This window comes from Talpa occidentalis, unplaced genomic scaffold (assembly GCF_014898055.3).
Source record: "Talpa occidentalis isolate TD23 unplaced genomic scaffold, MPIMG_talOcc4v2.1 talOcc4.11, whole genome shotgun sequence".
Taxonomy (NCBI): domain Eukaryota; kingdom Metazoa; phylum Chordata; class Mammalia; order Eulipotyphla; family Talpidae; genus Talpa; species Talpa occidentalis.
In genome coordinates, this window is record NW_023601104.1 from 19,130,282 (window position 1) to 19,149,838 (window position 19,557).

Sequence of the window (19,557 nt, forward strand, 5' to 3'; positions counted from 1 at the left end):
CAGCGGGCGAGACAGGAGAGGTCTGCCGCGCCATGTGGGATTCTTGCTGGCCAGCCCGGGATTGAACCCGCACTGTAGAGGCTGCAGACAGCTTCACAGTGCGGCGCTCAACCGCCTGCACCACCAGGGACGTTCCTCTTAATGTATTTAGCAAATAAAATAGCCCTCCCTCAAGAATAAATTAGAGGCCTCCCTGGTGGCGCGAGGGGTTAAGCACCATACTATGAAGCAATCCGCAGCCTCTGCAGCACATGTTCGATCCCTGGCCGCCCATAGAGAAACCCACATGGTGAAGCAGACCTCTCCTGTCTCACCTGCTGCTCCCCTCAGCAGTGTGTTTCAGTCAGTCTGACTGTTCTGTTCCCCACTCTATTTCTAGTGAATCTTCTCACTCCCTCCCCCACTCATCTCTGGCCTGTACCCCAGCACTTGTATGCATAAATAAATACATCTTAAAAAAAGAATTAGAACTATAATACAAGAACCATTTGTATGAGCTGTTTTATAATTTATTTAAATCTTCTGTATACTTTTAAAAGATACTAAAACAGGGCCTCCCCGGTGGCGCAGCGGTTGAGCGCTGGGTTGCGAAGCTGTCCACAGCCTCTGCAGCACCAGTTGGATCCCTGGCGGCTGGGCGAGGGTCCCACATGGCACGCAGACTTCTCCTGCCGCCCGCTGCTCCCCTCAGCAGTGTACTTCGTCAGTCTGCCTGTTCTACTCTCCGCTCTGGTGAATCCTCTCACCCTCCCGTGCTTCTGATTATACCCAGTGCTTATATAAATAAATAAACCTTTTAAAAAAAAATTAAAAAAAAAGATACTATAACAATGAGGAAAACATAATTAAAAAATCCTTGAGAAGATTCTGTTAATAGCGCTAAGAAAAACCTGGCCACTTTACTATTATATACTTAATCACATATGTATTATTGACAGTTCATTACTATGCTGTATTTCCTTCCCCCAAATATGTGCTCTTCCTGTGATTTGCAAACATTTTCCTAGAATCTTCTGATGCTGCTGCTAGTAATGACAGCGGCTAACATTGCCTAAGAACAGAATATGTACCAAGGACTGTACTAAGCATCCACAAGCACTAAAACACTTTAGTCTCAACAACTCTCTGAGTGAGGTACTATTATTACCCCATTCTACAGAGAAAAGATGTGGTACAGAGGGCATAAGAAATTTAGTCAAATACTCACTGAGCTGGTAACAACAGCCATACTGAATTCAGGTAGTAGACTAAGAATCTCTGCTTTCAACTGCTACCATATCAATGCAGTAAAAGGACTTTTGTTCTCATTATTTTTATAAACATATTTACATACATGTAGTTACATGATACATTTGTCTAACCTGGGCATATACTTGCTAGTTTTACGCCATGAAAAACCAGTCACTGCTCGGGGATGTGCCAAGTAAACAAAGGAAAATTGAGCAGATGCCTCTCTCTTTTTCACTTCATGATGATCCTGAGGTATAATTGAAGATTTCCAACCCGTCATAGGATACCATACTTTCAAAAGACAATCGTCCTGCAAAAATATATAGGTTAACATAAAATTGATTTGTATACACACAATTCAAAATTTAAGTGGCTTGAAGAAAGTTTAAAAATTAAATTATAGGCCTCCTTGGTGGCGCAGCGGTTGAGCGCTGGGCTGCAAAGCTGCCCGCAGCCTCTGCACCGTTGGTTCGATCCCCAGCCCCCGGCTAGGGTCCCACATGGCACGCAGACCTCTCCTGCCACCCGCTGCTCCCCCCAGCAGTGTACTTCGGTCCTTCTGCCTGCTCTGCTCTCTGCTCTGACTCTGGTGAATTCTCTCACCCTCCCGCGCTTCTGACTGTACCCAGTGCTTGTATAAATAAATAAGTAAATCTTTAAAAAAAAAAAATTAAATTACATATGAAAATTTATGACCAGATCTAAAATGACATTTATTGCTCAGATATTATTCTTGAAAAATAAATGAACCATTTGCTCATTATCAATCTCTCTGTGCAATGTTGGTTTTGAAATGAGACTGATGCCAAATTCCCTATTTAAATACACCTGGGCCACTGTAAAGAAAACAGATGCCAGCCCTTTGGATAAGAAAGATGCCATGTCATCACTGTTATCATCCTTTCCTATTTGAAGATATCCGTGATGGTAAAACAAATCCTTTTCAAATATGAATTGCTTCTTACTCTAAGTAAGGAATCAATGAACATTTCCCCCCCATAAAGGGTCAGAGAGTAAGTAAACTGGGATGTATGTCCAACCACAGATCCTCTGACAAAGATTCTTTTGGTTTTTTCCTTAAACCCTTTAAAAATGTAAGATCAGGGCCTCCCTGGTGGCGCAGCGGTTGAGCGCTGGGTTGCGAAGCTGCCCGCGGCCTCTGCGGCGCCGGTTCGATCCCCGGCTGCTCCCTGGCCACCAGAGGAGGGTCCCACATGGCGCGCAGACCTCTCCTGCCGCCCGCTGCTCCCCTCAGCAGTGTACTTCAGTCCTTCTGCCTGCTCTGCTCCCCGCTCTGGCTCTGGTGAATTCTCTCACCCTCCCGTGCTTCTGACTGTACCCAGTGCATGTATAAACAAAACAAACAAACAAACCAGCAAACAAATAAATAAAGCATGCCTCTATTAAAAAAAAAAAAATGTAAGATCATTCTTAACTCATGAAATGTTTTCTGATCCCTACTCTAAATGATGAAAAGCCATTTAGGTAGTTATTAGGGACTATGCCCACACTTACATGTGTAACAATTCATCATTTTACTTAATTCTAACAATTATGTTAAAGACCGAAACAACTATTATTAACAGAACCTATTTCGGAGTGCTTTTTTCCTCAATGGGGAAATAGTCAATGTTCTCACTTATGCAAAAAACTCATTCTCTAAGAAACAAGAAAAACATGTACCAAAAAAGCCAAAGAGACATGAACCAAAACAAAGAGACACCCCACTGATTGGGAAAAAAATCTTTGCACTCCATTCAATGGATAAGGGACTGATCACAAAGATATACAAAGAAATCACAGGGCTCAACAAAAACAAAATAAACAATCCAGTCAAGAAATGGGCAGCTCAAAAGACATTTCTCCAAAGAGGAAATGCAAATGGCCAACAGGGATATGAAAAAATGTTCAACATCCCTTATCAGCGAAATGTAAATCAAAACCACACTGAAATACCACCTTACACCAATAAGAATGGCACATATCAAAAAAACAAGCAACAACGAATGTTGGCAAGGATGTGGTGAAAAAGGAACTCTCCTACACTGCTGGTGCGAGTACAAACTGGTCCAACACTGTGGAAAGTTGTCTGGAGGTTCCTTAGTCTACTAAAAATGGAGCTACCATATAATCCGGCAGTTCCACTCCTAGGGATCTACCCAAAGGACACAAAAACACTGATTCAAAAGAACACCTGTACCCTTATGTTTATTGCAGCACTATTTACAATAGGTAAAACCTAGAAACAACCCAAATGCCCAAAAATAGATGACTGGATCAAGATGTGGTATATATACACAATGGAATAGTATTCAGCAATCAAAAAAGGAAAATTCATGCCATTCACAGCAATGTAGATGGAGCTAGAAGAAATTATGCTCAGTGAAATAAGCCAGAAGAAAAAAGAAAAATATTGGATGGTTTCACTTATAGCAGGAATATAGGGGAATCAAATAAGACATCAGTATTAAAAAAATAATAACAGTACAAAACACAACAAAGCAAAAACAGACAATTACAAACCAGAGACATCCTGCAGGGGAGGAGGAGGGAGAGGGATCACAGGAAGGGAGGGAGGGAAGAGCACAGGGGACTGAGGTGATGGTGCACGGGTGCATTAGTAAAGGAAACTCTATGGGGACTACACCGGAGGGGGTGGGGAGAAGCAAATATTGTCTAAAAAAATTTTTTTAATGATAAATGTTAAAAAAAAAGAAAAAACATATACCAAAAAGTGCACAAGTTCAAATATTTTCATCCATAGGAGACAAACTACTGGGTTTTTCCCCCCATATTTTCATTTCAACTCAATTTAATGAACACAATGTATGTTTCCACTAGTATCTCATTTATTTGGATATTTGAATTATTTCATAAATCTCTTTGAGTGCTTACTCTGAGACAGATAGTTAACAATGTACTAGTTGCTAGTAACAATGCACTTAACAAGCATCTTCCTCACCTCAGCGTAATTTTCACCGAACCAAATTTACCATATACTCCATGGCAGTTGTCTCAGACGATGTACCATAAAAAAACCCTAGAATACCTCAGAGTCCCTTAGGAGTCAATAAAGAACTCCATAAAAACCCCACAAGCAGGTGGCATTCTAGAAATTTCTCCTAGTCCTACCAGCCTCCCCATCAAATGAAGTAGCCCCACTTCCAAGAGCCACTGCCTAAATTCAAAAAGTACAGTTAAATTATAAATAGAAAGAGCTAGAAAATCCCATATATTGAGCAACAAAATACTTCTACATTGTAAAAGAATTTTTAAAATATATTGCACTGAATGAAAGTAAAAGCAAAACATCAAATTGGGTGCTCCAAATACATTAGTGTTTAGGAAGAAATGTACACCTTTAAATGCTTATATCACAAAAGTCTATAATCAATGTTCTACACTTCCACCTGAATCCATAAGAAAAAAACAGCAAAGTGAACCCACAATAAATAGATAAAAGAATGGAAATCAGTGAAAAAATACAGAGAGAAAACTCAATGGATCAGAATACTGTTTTTTGAAAAGATCGTAAAACTTACATAATCCTCTATCTAGAGATAAAAATATTTAGAGAGAAAATACAAATTACCATTGTCAAGAAATCCCACACTAGGGGGCCTCCCTGACGGCACAAGGAGTAAAGTGTCTGCACTATGAAGCTATCTGCAGCCACTGCAGCACGAGTTCAATCCCCAGCCAGGGAGCTGGCCCACATGGCACACAGACCTCTCCTGCCTCGCCCACTGCTCCCCTCAGCAGTGTGTTTCATCAGTCTTCCTGTTCTGTTCCCCGCTCTGGCTCTGGTGAATTCTCTCACTCTCCTGCACTTCTGACTGTACCCAGTGCTTGTATAAATAAATAAATAAATAAATAAATAAAATCTTAAAAAAAAAAAAAAATCACGAACAAGCAGAGGTTATCCCAGCAAAGTGAGTTTAATATTTGAATATCAATCACTGTGATAGTAATAGAAAACAAATCAGTAGCTACATGTAACTAGGGCTGACTGAGGATTAATTGGGAAGAGGTCAAAGGAAACCTCTGAGATGAGGGAAATGTTCTCTAACTTCAAGTTCAATGTGATCACATGGACCTATATATTTGCCAAATGGACTGACCTGTACACATAAAATATGCATTTTATGTTCACTATACCTCAATAAATAATAAGGAAGTAACAGCACAAAATTCATGTACAAAGACATTTTTGAATAGTATTAGAAAGGAATCAGAGTCACTTAATGTCCACTAACAGTTATCCGGTTAAGTTACTGAACATTCATTCATATAATAGGAAATTATGTCACTTTTAAAAAGAACAGATATATTAATATAGCAATATGATATTGTAAGTGAAAAATCAGCTTAAAGACTATGATCTCAAATAAAAAAAAAATGATCTCATAGGAATATGCATCTTCATGCACATATACTTCTGTGTTGTTTACAAAATCACCGGAAACTCAAAGAATATATATTAAATACAAAATAGTGGCAATATTTTTTACTTAGGGTTAGGGCTATTTGGCAGAAGATTATTACTTTCTCTGTGAAATAATATACATATTATGCTTTAAAAGTAAAAATATAACCATTTTAAAGGGAGAAAATGTTTGATAAGCCAAACCTTAAAAAAAAAAAAAAAAAACACTGGATATAGGAACAGAGAGGTGCTCTCATAAGCAGAAAATACTTCCGGGAATACAACACAGCTTTTGCCTTCCCTTCCTGCCCATATCACTCTAGTCAAAAATTCTTCTCATCCTAGCCCTTTGAAGGTCCAGTTTTTTACTCAAAAGGGTATTCCTCTATTAAAAGAAAATGTTCTTGAAGAAAAACATTTTTAAATCACTTTCAAATTATACAAAATAACCAATTATTATTGAAAAGTGCTTAGATACAGAATTTATGAACATAAAGAGATAAGCAAATATCTAGCAAGTAAACTAGGGAAAAAAAAACAGTAACTGAGCTGAAGATTTAATCACATATGTCCTATGGGAAGAAAAAAAAGCTCTTTAATAAGTAATACTCTTACCTCAGATTAAAAAAATACAATATTCTTCAGTTCAAGGGGTATAGGCCAGAGGTGCCGGAGGTGGTCACCTGAGCTGACTGCCTTTTCCTTTTTGACTTGTTAACCTGGATACATCTCACACCTTGAGCTAGCTTTCTGCTGTTCTTTAACAAGCCCTGCTGACTCATATCTCTGAGTTTCTGCACTTAGTGTTCCCTTAACCCAAAATATTCTTTCCTCTGAACTTTACACAGTTGGCTGTCATATTATTCAGACCTCAGCTTAAAACTATTTCCCAGACAAGTATTCTCTAAAGATCATCCACTCCAATAGATGCCAGGTCATACTACATCATTCTGTCCTGATTTTCTGAATAGCACTTACTATTTTCTGAATAGCACCTGGTGTTTTTTCTGTCTCCTTTCATTAGAAGTTACATTCATGAGAACAGGAACTATGTCTTCCTGTCTCCTTCACATGAGACTGCCAGCACATAAAACAGGGACATATATGTTGCACGGCAAATAATATTTGCCAAACATGCAAAGGTTGTTATTTAAAGGTATAATAGTTCCTCCAAAGAGGAAATGCTGACAGGCATATGAAAAAATGTTCAGCATCACTCGTAATCAGGGAAATGCGAATCAAAACCACAATGAGATACCATCTTACAACAGTGAGAATGGCATATTAATAAAAACTAGCAACAACAATTGTTGGCGAGGATGTGGAGAAAAAGGAATTCTCCTGCACTGCTGGTGGGAGTGCAAACAGTCCAACTGCTGGTGGGAGAGCTGTTTGAAGGTTACTCCAAATGCTAAAAATGGAGCTTCCATATGATCCAGCAATTCAACTCCTAAGAATCTACCCAAAGGACACAGAAACATTAATTCAAAAGGACACCTGCACCCCTATGTTTACTGCAGCACTATTTACAATAGGTAAGCTGTGGAAACAACCCAAATGCCCAAAAAATATATGACTGGATCAAGAAGATATGGTACATATACACAATGGAATATTACTCAGCAATCAAAAAAGATAAACTCATGCCATTCACAGCAACATGGATGGAGCTGGAAGGGATCATGCTCAATGAAATAAGCCAGAAAGAAAAAAATTACTGGATGATTTCTGTTGCGTGGGACACCACCACACTGACAAACGGGAGTCGTGAAGCAGGCTACATATTGCAAGATCCTGGCCCTTTTATTGACACATGTAATTGATTGTAAAGAGATTAAGGAGATTAAAGAAAGGGGAAGGGTGTAGATGATTAGGGATCAAGGTATGTCCAGAATGCCCAGGGGGCTGAGGACCGATGCATAACCTTCCCAGTGTGATCCAGCTTTGTGCTCTTGTTTGATTTGAAGGGCTGAAGGGTTGGGCTCCTGTTCCTAACTGGCCGGACCACTTTGACCTTGTTTAGATGACAAAATGGTGGCCGAATAGGCTGCCTAGGAGTAGCAGACCCACAGATTTCACTTTCAGGAAGAATGTAGAGGATGCAAATAAGGGATGGGGGGAAAAAAAAGTAATTATAATAAATATCAAAATCAACAAGCAACTATAAACCAAAGACATTTTATGCAGGGGAGAGGGGCGTGGAGAATAGCATCAAAACAGGGGTAGGAAGAGCACAAGGGACTATGGTGATGGTACACAGGTGAATTGGTGGTGGGAATTTCACGGGGACTATAACCGAGATGAGAAAGCATACGTTGTACAAAAATGAAGAATGATGTAAAAGGTATATAAAAAAACTAAATAAAATGAACAAAATTAAAAAAAAAAGAAAGTGGTAGAAAAACATGCTTCAAATGATACACAGCATGTAAGACAATGTCCACACTGATGTCAGATCAATGACTAATGGAAAATTATAACGCTGCATTCCTGCATGAATCCAGCTTTCTAATCATAAATTGGACCTATACTGAGTCATCATTCCTTCATCTACTATGGATTTATTAAATCAACAGAAAGACTAACTACTATTGATTCATGGGTGTATTGTAACCCTAAGAAATATGACTAAGAAAAAAATCTGGAGATGGCAGGTTTTCCCATGGTCAAGTTTAGAAACAATAGAATACTAGCTTTGAAAGATCAAAGTTTTAAGGGTAATAGCTTAATTTTAGAGGTCAAAGGCAAAATTATAAAATTTTTTAAACTACTTTTCCATGATTCTGCTAATACTTTTCCCTTTATTAGTCTTGCTTTTTGGACATTATAAAAATTCTTCCTGCATTTCTACATTCTATCCAGAAATATTAAATGTTAGGTTTGTTTCATTATAAATGAATGAACTAGCTTATAATAATTCACCAAGGAATGAGTATGGTCAGAGGCAAGGTCCACCCCGATATAAGTCCTGGGGTACTCTGATAGTTAAAAGTAGGAGAGATACAGTGACACTAGCAAACAGAGAAGTCAGAGAGAGAAAAGAAAATCAAGAGAGTTTGCTGTGTCCTAGAAGCAAACTCATGAAAGTGTTCATGATGGAGTAAGTAACCAACTGTGTTAAGTCATGCTAATATGTTAAGTAAGAATAACCACAAGGTTGAGTAACAGGAACTCGCTGGAGACAGTTTTAGAGTGGTGGTGGTGAGTAGGCACAATGGAAAATGAGAAGAACATGGAGGCAACTATAAGCAACCTCTTTATGGTGCTCTAAATCAGGAAGGGAGGGCCTCCCTGATGGCGCAAGGGGTTAAGACACAGCACTATGAAGCTATCCATGGCCACTGCAGCACAAGTTCAATCCCCGGCCAGGGAGGTGACCCACATGGCACAGCAGACCTCTCCTGTCTCGCCTGCTGCTCCCCTCAGCAGTGTATTTCAGTCAATCTGCCTGTTCTGTTCCCTACTCTGTCTCTGGTGAATCCTCTCACCCCCTGCACCTCTGGCCTGTACCCTAGTTCTTGTATGTATAAATAAATCTTTTTTAAAATTAAAAAAAAAAAAACGAAAGGAAGGGTAAAGGTTAAGAAGGTTTTTATTAATATTGTCTGTTTTAGAATAGGCACAACTTCACAGCATATTTGATATCTGATGCTGTGCTAGCTAGCCTAGCCTGCCCTAACAAATGCCATGGACTGGGTGACTTAGAGAAATTTATTTTCTCACAGTTCTGGAAGCTGGAAGTCTGAAATCAGGGCACTAGCACCATCAGGTTCTGAGGACAGCACTCCTCCTGGGTAGCAGAAGGCTACCCTATACCTTCTGCTGTATCTTCATGTGGTGGTGAGCAAGCTGTCTGCTATCTCTTCTTATAAGAGCACTATTCCTATCATGAGGGTTACTCTCACAACCTCATCTAGCCTCAATTACCTCCCAAAGGACTCTTCTCCAAACACCTTAACATTGGAAGCTGGGATTTCAACATATGAACCCCTGGGGGTAAGGGAGACATTTAGTCTACAACATATGCTAATATGATGACTCAGTAGAGAAGGGGAAAATGAGTAAGACGAGAGGAGACAACTCCAAGAGTGATGTCCCCGAGTCAGCAAGAACAAATGGGATTGAGTACACAAGGGAAAGAAATGGTTTTGCATAAAAGCACACAGTTCATCCAAAGCAACAAAAAAGAAGGCAGAAATATAGGCACAGATGTAGGGAGATGGACCAATACAGGTAGGTGGTGAATGATTACCAAAGTTCTCTTCTGATTGCATCTCTTTTCTCAGGCAAGAATTCACAGTAGGGTTATTGACCCTGGTGGTGCAGGGGTTACAGACCCAGTGCTATCAAGCTATCACCTGCCATTGCAACATGAGTTCAATCCCCGGCCAGGTAGCTAACCCACATATGGCTCAGTAGACCTCTCCTCTCTCACCCGCTGTTCCCCTCAGCAGCATATTTCGTAGATCTGCCTGCTCTGCTCCCCTTTCTTGTCTCTGGTGACAATCATACACGCCCCCTGTACCTCTGGCCTACACCCCAGATCATGTATGCATAAATAAATCAATCTTCAAAAAAAAAAAAAGGAAACCTGGGTTGAGATCTTTTAAAAAAAAATTTTTTTTCTGCAAGAACGTACACTCAACTGAGCCAGGCTCAAAGAATTCCTACAAATGCAACAGCAATATTTTCTCAGTGAAATACCCAACTAGTTGACTATGGAGCTTTGATATCCAAAACACCAGGGGTAAAACCCCACTCTATCTTCTGAATACCCTGTATTCTCAGAAACATTCTCAAGCTGCAGTTTCCTCTTCTGTAGAACATGAAGACTACTTTCTGCCCCACAGGCTTTGTGAAGGCATGGCTTCTGGTACCTAACTCTCAATAATTAGTAACTTCTTTCATAACAGCACTAGTAGTTATTCTTCTAAGTGCAAATTGCTTGTAAACTTTCCTTAATAAAGCAAGATAAAAGTTGTCACCACCAGTATAAAACTCCTGTACCATCTACCCCCAGCCCCAAAATAATTCAACCTGACCCAAATCCAGTTTCTGAACAACCCATAGATTGAAGAATGAATACCAATAAAAACTGGAAAATTTATGTTTAGAATAATAAAACTTAAGGGAAATTTTTAGAAACTGTGGGATAAGCTAAGCTTATAGGAAATTTTATAGTGTTAAATGTATATATTACAAAGAAGCTAAACAAACGTATCCAACTTAAAAAGTTGGAAAAAATAAACTAAACAAAATTAATAAAACAGAAAACAAATGTACAATATATAGGTCTATAAAACCAAAAGTTAATTCTTTGAAAAGACACAGAATTGATAAACCATTAGCGAGGTGAATCAAGAAAAAGAGAAGGTATAAATACCCAATATAAAAGAAGAAAAAGAAATCAAATGTATTATAGATTAAAGAGATAAAATGGGCCTCCCTGGTGACCTAGGGGTTAAGCCTCAGCACTATCACTGCAAAGGCCCACTGCAACAGCCTGGGTTCAGCCTGGATTCAATCCTTGGCCAGCTAACCCACGTGGCACAGCAGACCTCTCCTGTCTCGCCTGCTGCTACCCTAGCAGTGTATTTCAGTAGATCCACCTGTTCTGCTCCCTGCTAGGTCTCTGGTGAGTCCTCTTGCCACTACCCCTGCTCCTCTGGCCTGCACTCCAGTTCTTCTATGCAAAAATAAGTATCTTTTTTAAAAAATAAAAAGAAAATGTCTTGTATAACTATATCACTAAATTTGAGTATTCAGATAAAACTGTCAAGGTCTAAACAAATATAACTTACTAATACTAACGCAAAAAAGAAATAGAAATTCTGAATAATCCTTTATTTAAAAATGTGAACCACACCCAAAAAAAAACCTCTTGGTCCAAATGACTTCACCAGCAAATATTTGAGAATAAAATTATAAGCACCTTCCAAACTCTTTCATAAAGTAAATAAAGGGAGCTTTCCAACCCATTTTATGAGATAAGCAGTGAATTATTATCAAAATTTGTCAAGGATATTACAAAAAATGAAAAATTGTCAATCTCATTCATAGATCTCATAAATCCCAAACAAAATATTAGCAAATCATAATCAGCAAAGATTATACATTACAATCAAGTTTGGTTATTCCATAAATACTTAAAAATATGTCCATGTATTCATCATAGTAAAAGAGTAAAAAAGAAAAATTATGCAGAAAGGTACTTGCTAAGATTCAAAAATACTTTATTTAAAGAATCTAGCAAAGGGCCTCCCCGGTGGCGCAGCGGTTGAGTGCTGGGTTGCGAAGCTGCCCGCAGCCTCTGCGGCGCCGGTTCGATCCCCGGCTGCTCCCCGGCCACCAGAGGAGGGTCCCACATGGCGCGCAGACCTCTCCTGCCGCCCGCTGCTCCCCTCAGCAGTGTACTTCGGTCCTTCTGCCTGCTCTGCTCCCCGCTCTGGCTCTAGTGAATTCTCTCACCCTCCTGTGCTTCTGACTGTACCCAGTGCATGTATAAACGAAACAAACAAACAAATAAATAAATAAAACATGCCTCTATTAAAAAAAAAAAAAAAAAAAAGAATCTAGCAAAGTACAAATAAGAAAACTACTACAGGTCCTAGATAAACAAAAGTAAAAGAAACCAAAGAAAGTAAGACCTAGTGTTACTATGAACTTCAGTATGAAAAAACAATTATTTCCCTATTTTCATAACTGCTAATTAAAGGAAATGCTACATTTCAGTTAAAAATAAAAGCAAAAACCAAAGTAGTGTTAGCAGTACATGTGACTAACAAAAATCACAGATGTTTTAATGTTAGAAGAAAGTGGCTCCAGATATCTCACAATTTTTTATACCTCTCACTTCCTTGAAATTGCTAGTTATTAGATCCACTACTAAACTACATGATTGTAGTCTTCCTGTCTATGTCATCGACTGCTGGACAACCACTTCTGTGTCGAGCAAGTAATTATTCAACCACAAAACAGTTGACTGTTCAACAACTAGTAACTAACTCAAAAAGCCTTGGGTGAATCTTGGTGTTCTTAGAAAACTTACCCTTGTGTTGTAAAGCATGACATGGAAGTTAAATTCCCTATAACAACCAAATACAATTAACTTTAACTTGTGACTTTTAAATGTAAATTTCTGTTCCTAACCATAACTAAAAAGTACATAAATGGCTATTATCAGAAATTTTACTTTTTAATATCCTGAAGCTGAATTTCAGTAACTATATGGTATTGTTTTTAAAAGTTAAAAATTATGCAATACTAAACATTATCTAAGAATTTATATATGTGAAAATTTCTTTCAGATTTATTGTATTTGTTTATGCATGCAAGAATTGGCATACAGGCCAGAAGTGCAGGGGTTGAGAGGATTCACCAGAGATAGAATGGGGAGTAGAACAGGCAGAGTGACTGAAATACACTGCTAAGGGGAGCAGCGGGAGAGACAGGAGAGGTCTGTTGTGCCATGTGGGTCAGCTCCCTGGCCGGGGATCAAACTCAGTGCTGCAGTGGCTGGCAATAGCATGATAGTGCTGAGACTTAACCCCTTGTGCCACCAGGGAGGCCACATGTAAAGCTTTTTTTAAAAGGCAATGAAATAAAACAAAATTCAGGATGCTAAGTGAGTGGGAAGGTAAGAAGGAGACACAAGCAGGAGGATAAGGAATCCATTCATTTTATTTTCTTCATCTCAAGTGAGGTGGTGGGTGCCTGTATTTAACATTTTATTTTATAAATAAATTACATAAATGTTCTTTTATACTTATGAAATATTTTATAACTTGAAAAGAAAGAGTCACAGAATAAGAAAGATCTCGTGGAAATTTCAAATGTCACAGGAGGAAAATATTATTTCAAAGTTAAAGCTTAAAAAATTTCCCAGGATTTAAACAAAAAGACAGAGATAGAAAATAAGAAGTGGGTCAGGGGTTGGGCAGTAAATTATAGGACCAGCATAGAAAGATCCATATATGAGTAAGGACTATTCAGAAAAAGAGAAAGAAAAAAAAAAAAAGCATGAAGGGAAGGAAATAACACCAAATATGAAATAATCTCCCTGAAATGTAGGACAAGGGTTTTCAGATTGAGCAGGCCCAACAAATTAGCTTACATAAAAAAACTTTATCCTTAGAGAGATCTACTAAAATATTTATGGATGGCTGACCCATACCACATCATCATGAAATTTCTAGTATCAGGGATAAATGAAAAGATTCTTAAAACCTCAGGAGGTAGAGATGGGGGGTGACGCAGTCTTAAGGGCACTGTAGTTCTTCAGCGGCAACAATGTAAGCTAAAAGGCAACAGAACTAGGACTTAAAAAATTATGAGGGAGGGCCTCCCCGGTGGCGCAGCGGTTGAGCGCTGGGTTGCAAAGCTGACCGCAGCCTCTGCAGCGCCGGTTCGATCCCCGGCTGCTCCCCGGCCACCAGAGGAGGGTCCCACATGGCGCGCAGACCTCTCCTGCCGCCCGCTGCTCCCCTCAGCAGTGTACCTCGGTCCTTCTGCCTGCTCTGCTCCCCGCTCTGGCTCTGGTGGATTTTCTCACCCTCCCGCGCTTCTGACTGTGCCCAGTGCTGGTATAAACAAATAAATTTAAAAAAAAAAAATTATGAGGGAAAAATATTTTCAGCCCCATTCTATGCCCAGCCAAATCAAGCATAAAAGCAGAAGAAATAAATGTTCAAACTCCCAAGGCCTTGAAATGTTTTTTTTCCCAATCATCTTTCCTCAGGAACCTACCAGGGGATATCACCATCAGAATAAGAAAAGATATAGGATGCTTAAAAACAGAATTTAACAAAGGAAAGAGCCAAAGAGAATCTCTTAATGTCGGCAAATGAAAAGGCAAACATGAGAGTGTGCTGTTTTAGACGTGGAGAGCAACTGAGCAGACTGGAGCAAAGAGAACACATATTTCCAAGATACCTCCTATGTCGGATTATACCAAAAGATGGTTCAAAGTCTGTCAGAGGTTTGGGGTGTAAGTTAGGTCTACTAAGCAAATAATGAAAGTAATTATTAACTTCAAAATAACTTTTCTATGAACAATATTTTATACAATCTTAGTGACATGAACATACTGATTTACCTAAACATTATGAGACATCTAATCACGAAAAATGGGAGCTAGGGGAGTGACTACATGTATGTGCTGGAGTAGAGACGGTGCTGGGAACAGTAGGAAGGCAAGAAATGACATAAAAAACTGAACCAGGAGAAAAAAAAAAAAGAATCAAGATATGGGAGCATAGGCAAGTTATTTAGAAACATGAATAGGAAAAACCTAAATATGCAGGTTGGGGGCCTCCCTGGTGGCACAAGGGGTTAAGCATAGCACTATGAAGTTATCAGCAGCCTCTGCAGCACAAGTTTGATCCCCAGTCAGGAAGCTACCCACATGGTGCAGCAGACCTCTCCTGTCTCGCCCGCTGCTCCCCTCAGCAGTGTATTTCAGTCAGTCTGCCTTTCCTGCTCCCTACTCTGTCTCTGGTGAATCCTCTCACCTCCTGCACCTCTGGCCTGCACCCCAGTTCTTGTATACATAAATAAATCTTCAAAAGTAACAGTACAAAGCAAAAACAGACAATTATAAATCAGAGACACCCTGCAGGGGAGGAGGAGGGAGAGGGATCAGAGGGAGAGAGGGAGGGAGGAGCACAGGGGACTGAGGTGATGGTGCACGGGTGCCTTGGGGAAGGAAACTCTATGGGGACTACACCTGAGGGGGTGGGGGAAGCAAATATTGTTTAAAAATGAACAATGATGTAAAAATAAGTAAATAAATAAAATAAAGATAAGCAGTTTGAAAACAGCCTCCAGGACTTAGAAATTAATAGAAGGGAGAGGGGAGAAGGAAGTGCTTCTTTTTATTGTAAATCTAGTAGTAGTTTTATTTTTTTAATTATGTACATATGCTAATTCTAAACATAAAAAAAATCAATTTTTAAAAATATAAATGAACTGAGGTCAAATAAAAATAACTATAGCCATTACTTCCTAATACCTACTACCTCTGGAGAATATACCAGATCTTTTACAAATACTATCACAATTCCTCAGGCCACCTTTGCAGAACAGGATTACCCAAATTTTACAGGCATGAAAACTTGAAATGAGAATCAATAAGGAATACTTCTAATTGCTTTGTTTATTTTCATTATGTTTTGGTCCTTACCTTTCCAGCAGTAGCAAAATATTCACCATCAGGGGACCATTCCATCAGCTGTACAGATACCGAGGTTCTTAAAAAAAAAAAAAAATTAATAGCATTTTAAAAATATGGAACATTGTATATATAAATGGTCAAAATAAGATTTTTATAACATAACAAGAATGCTTTTTACTTCTCTAAAAATACAGTACTTTCCCTGTCTAAAAATACAAATTGATTAAAGTGTGAGGACACAAAGAAGAATGCAACTAACATTTACAAGGTATCTCCACCAACATTGTAAGTATATAAAAACTGAGCTCATTATCTCGCCTGGCTAATTGATCCCCCTCACATAATCCACATTGTTAATGATACAGTCATCCTTTCACATGAAAGAGTGGCTGGTAACTTTTACCACACCTTCCCCTTCCCCATCCCTCTCCTCTCAGCCATCAGTGAGTAATTTCTATGTGTCAATCCTGACAACCAGAGTCCTGAGGTTATTACCATGAAAATATTTTGTCCTATTTTTTCAAAATCATCAACTATAGCACAGATTGAAGGATGATGTTATATGGCATTTTGGTTAGAAAAAAAAAATCCCATTTCTAGGGTTTTAAATGCAATGGCATCACCAAAAAATAAAGTCACTGTGACAGGCGACATGTTTTAAAAGGCATTTTTTAAATTAATAAACAGAACAACAAAGTTATACACTAACTTGCACTGCCAGATGCACTTCCAATCATTTAACACAGGAGGAATTTTATTATCAATTTCTTCCTCCTCTTCCAGAATGTCACCTCCTGGAGGAGCCCACAACTGAATAGAATCCGTTGCGGTCAACAACCTGTTATCTGAAAATTAAAGAACGTTCTCATGAATAAGCAAATATTATCTCAAAAAACAAAAGCACATATGGGCTTCTATTTAGGCCTATAAACTATTCTATGGAAAACAAGCAATATTGTCTATGAAAAACACTTGGGGTATGTCCATCTAGAAGTTCTACGAATCCGTGAGACTTCAAAGAATAGTTCTTGTGGGAGATTTGATAATGAAAAACAAAAGCTTACTGGCAAAGAGCTACTGTCTATCAAGTAAATCTTTAAAAAAAAAAAAGCAGAAGTAGGATAACAAACTAAATGTAAAAGAACTCTGATACATACACAACATAAATGTTTGCACAATATGAGAAATGACTAGAAATTAATAAAATTTGTTTTTCTACATGGAATTATAAAAATTACCCTCATTAATTGTGAATATAAAAAAGGCAATAGCCATTATCATTAGTGGTTTCTAAATCTTTCAAAATTAAAGACAGTGATTTCCTGAAAAAATAATTAACAAAAGAAGACAAATAAAAAACAAGGGATTTCTTGGTTCTGTTTTATTTCTGATTTTGTTTCTTAATACAACAAGAGCATATGTTAATACAGTGCAGCATAAGTTAACTCAGGAACCAAATAATGTTTCTTAGAATAAAACATTCAAAGGCAGAGGGGGAAAAAGCAGAAATAAGCAGTGTATACCAAGAAGAAAAAAGTACACTCATTCATAAACTGTTTTTTTCTTATAATCGGAGATTGTCATACTGTAATCATACAGTTAAAACAAATATTTAAGTTTCATAATTTCTAAAAATAATAATTAAATACCTTGAGGGTCCCACGCTAAATTGTATGTCACGGAACTCAAAAAAAACTGCCCAGTCTTAAGCCACTGACACTTGAGTTGCTGAAATACATTAAGAAAAAGAAAAGATTTTTAAAAAATACACACAACCACTACCACTTTATCATTTTCTTCAACTTTTAAGATTTTATGATCTGAAACAAAGATGTAAATATTTCACTGTAATTTTCAAAATAATTTTTTTAATACTTCCAAAGGTTCCACTTACTATTCATTCTACCACATCAAGTTGCTTGTCATGTCCAAACAAACCATGTTCTCTCAGGCTTCTTTCGCATCTATGGAAAGTGTATCTCAGTGTCTATTCGAAACCTAAATACCTTTTCCTCTTTCTCCATCCACAAATTCCAATGTTTAATCAAGACCTCGTTAACTCATTGCCTCTGCTGTGAGCCTCTTGTGACAGCCTGGCAGCACTCATAGCACTTTCCACTCTACCACCAGAATACCGGTCACACTAAATTACTATTAGTCTATGTGGCTCACTCTGCTATTAAACTGCAACTCTCCAAGGACAGAAACTATGCCATCATAAGCTTTGTGTTTTCAGTAGGGCAATAGCTGACACACGGTGCTCAGTAACTGTTTATGAGAACAATTTAAGTGCACATTAGAAAAAAATGCAAATTATGGACACAATGTCTAAAAGCCAGTGATACTTCCCAGAAAGTAAAGAAAATTGAGCTATCTGATATATAAAATCCACAAACCTGACCTGTCTTACATATGAATAATTTCCAAACTTTTCAGTATTTTCATTCTAAAAGGTACAAAAATGACTTAAGATTTAAAAGTTATAGGCCTCTACCATGAAATACAATACCCAAATAACAAGTTTCAATATTTCTTTATAGTACATAAATATAAAACTTCATTTTATGAAAGTGCAGTGTGATATAAAGCTGTCATGTTAGCATGTTAGGCAAATTATGTATTAATTGGTAAGTAGCAATAATTTAATATAATGGCAATTCTTTTTCTCTTTACAATATTTAAAAATATTTAGCAATTAAATAATCTGTTCAAGATTTCATGAGTGGGCTTCCCTGGTATCCCTGGAGTTAAGTCTCAGTTCTATCACCACTACAGCCTGGGAGCTAACCCACATACGGTGCAGCAGACCTCTCCTGTCTCAACCGCTGCTCCCCTAAGAAGTATATTTCAGTAAATCTACCTGCTCTGCTCCCCATTCTGTCTTTGGTGAATCCTCTCCTCTCTCGCTCTCATACTCATATTCTCACACACATACACACACACATAGACGCTCGTGTGTGCCACCTCTAGCCTACACTCCAGCTTTTCTACACACACACACACACACACACACACACACACACACACACACACACACACACAAAACAGGTTCTCCCTGGTAGTCTAGGGGTTAGTCTCAGCACTATCACCACTGCAGCCTGAGTTCGATTCCTGGCCAAGTAACTAACCTACATATGGCGCAGCAGACGTCTCCTGTCTCGCCCAGCAGTGTATTTCAGTAAATCCACCTGTTCTGCAACCTGCTCTGTCTCCTCTCACCCCATATATCCCTGGCCTACACCCCAGATCTTCCATAAATATATAAAAAAATTGTTTTATAATCATTGGTAAATATATACTCATGGCATTCAAATTTCACATTGATGGTTTTGACATTTTGGCTATTTGTGAGAAATGGTGATGCTGGAGTTCCAATACATGTAGAAAGTTTTAAAGGGGTTAATAACTCTACTCATACAGTGTTTTTTGAATATTAAATATTAATGACTCTAAATGGTTCTCATGTAATACTGGAGCACACAGCTGGTAAGTGAGCTTACCTAAGTTCCTAATTCCTTCATTTAACAAATATTTAGGAGCACTTATTATGCCCCAGATACAGTTCTAAGTACTTGGATAAACAAAAAAAGAAATTTAAAAAAAAATAATAATAAAAGAAACAAAGCTCCCTACTCTCAGAAGTTTATATTCTTAACAGTAAACAATTAACAAACAAGTGCTATGGAAAAAGTTAAAAATAGAAGGATAAAGGAGTTAGGATAAAGGTGGT

General features: G+C 38.2%; 1 protein-coding gene across 4 annotated transcripts in view; it reads right to left on the reverse strand.

Moving 5' to 3' along the window:
• DMXL2 (Dmx like 2) overlaps positions 1-19,557 on the reverse strand; it is a 119,946-nt gene that overhangs the window by 73,576 nt on the left and 26,813 nt on the right. For all 4 annotated transcript variants that reach the window (XR_008554255.1, XM_037502484.2, XM_037502483.2 and 1 more), the window contains exons 4-7: positions 17,477-17,555; positions 16,537-16,672; positions 15,837-15,903; positions 1,362-1,540 (exon numbers count right to left, since the gene is read on the reverse strand). Coding sequence is in view for 3 of the 4 variants with exons in the window: in XM_037502484.2 (XP_037358381.1) it covers positions 1,362-1,540; positions 15,837-15,903; positions 16,537-16,672; positions 17,477-17,555 (461 nt within the window). In the remaining variant the exon portion in view is untranslated. The remainder of the gene's footprint in view (positions 1-1,361; positions 1,541-15,836; positions 15,904-16,536; positions 16,673-17,476; positions 17,556-19,557) is intronic.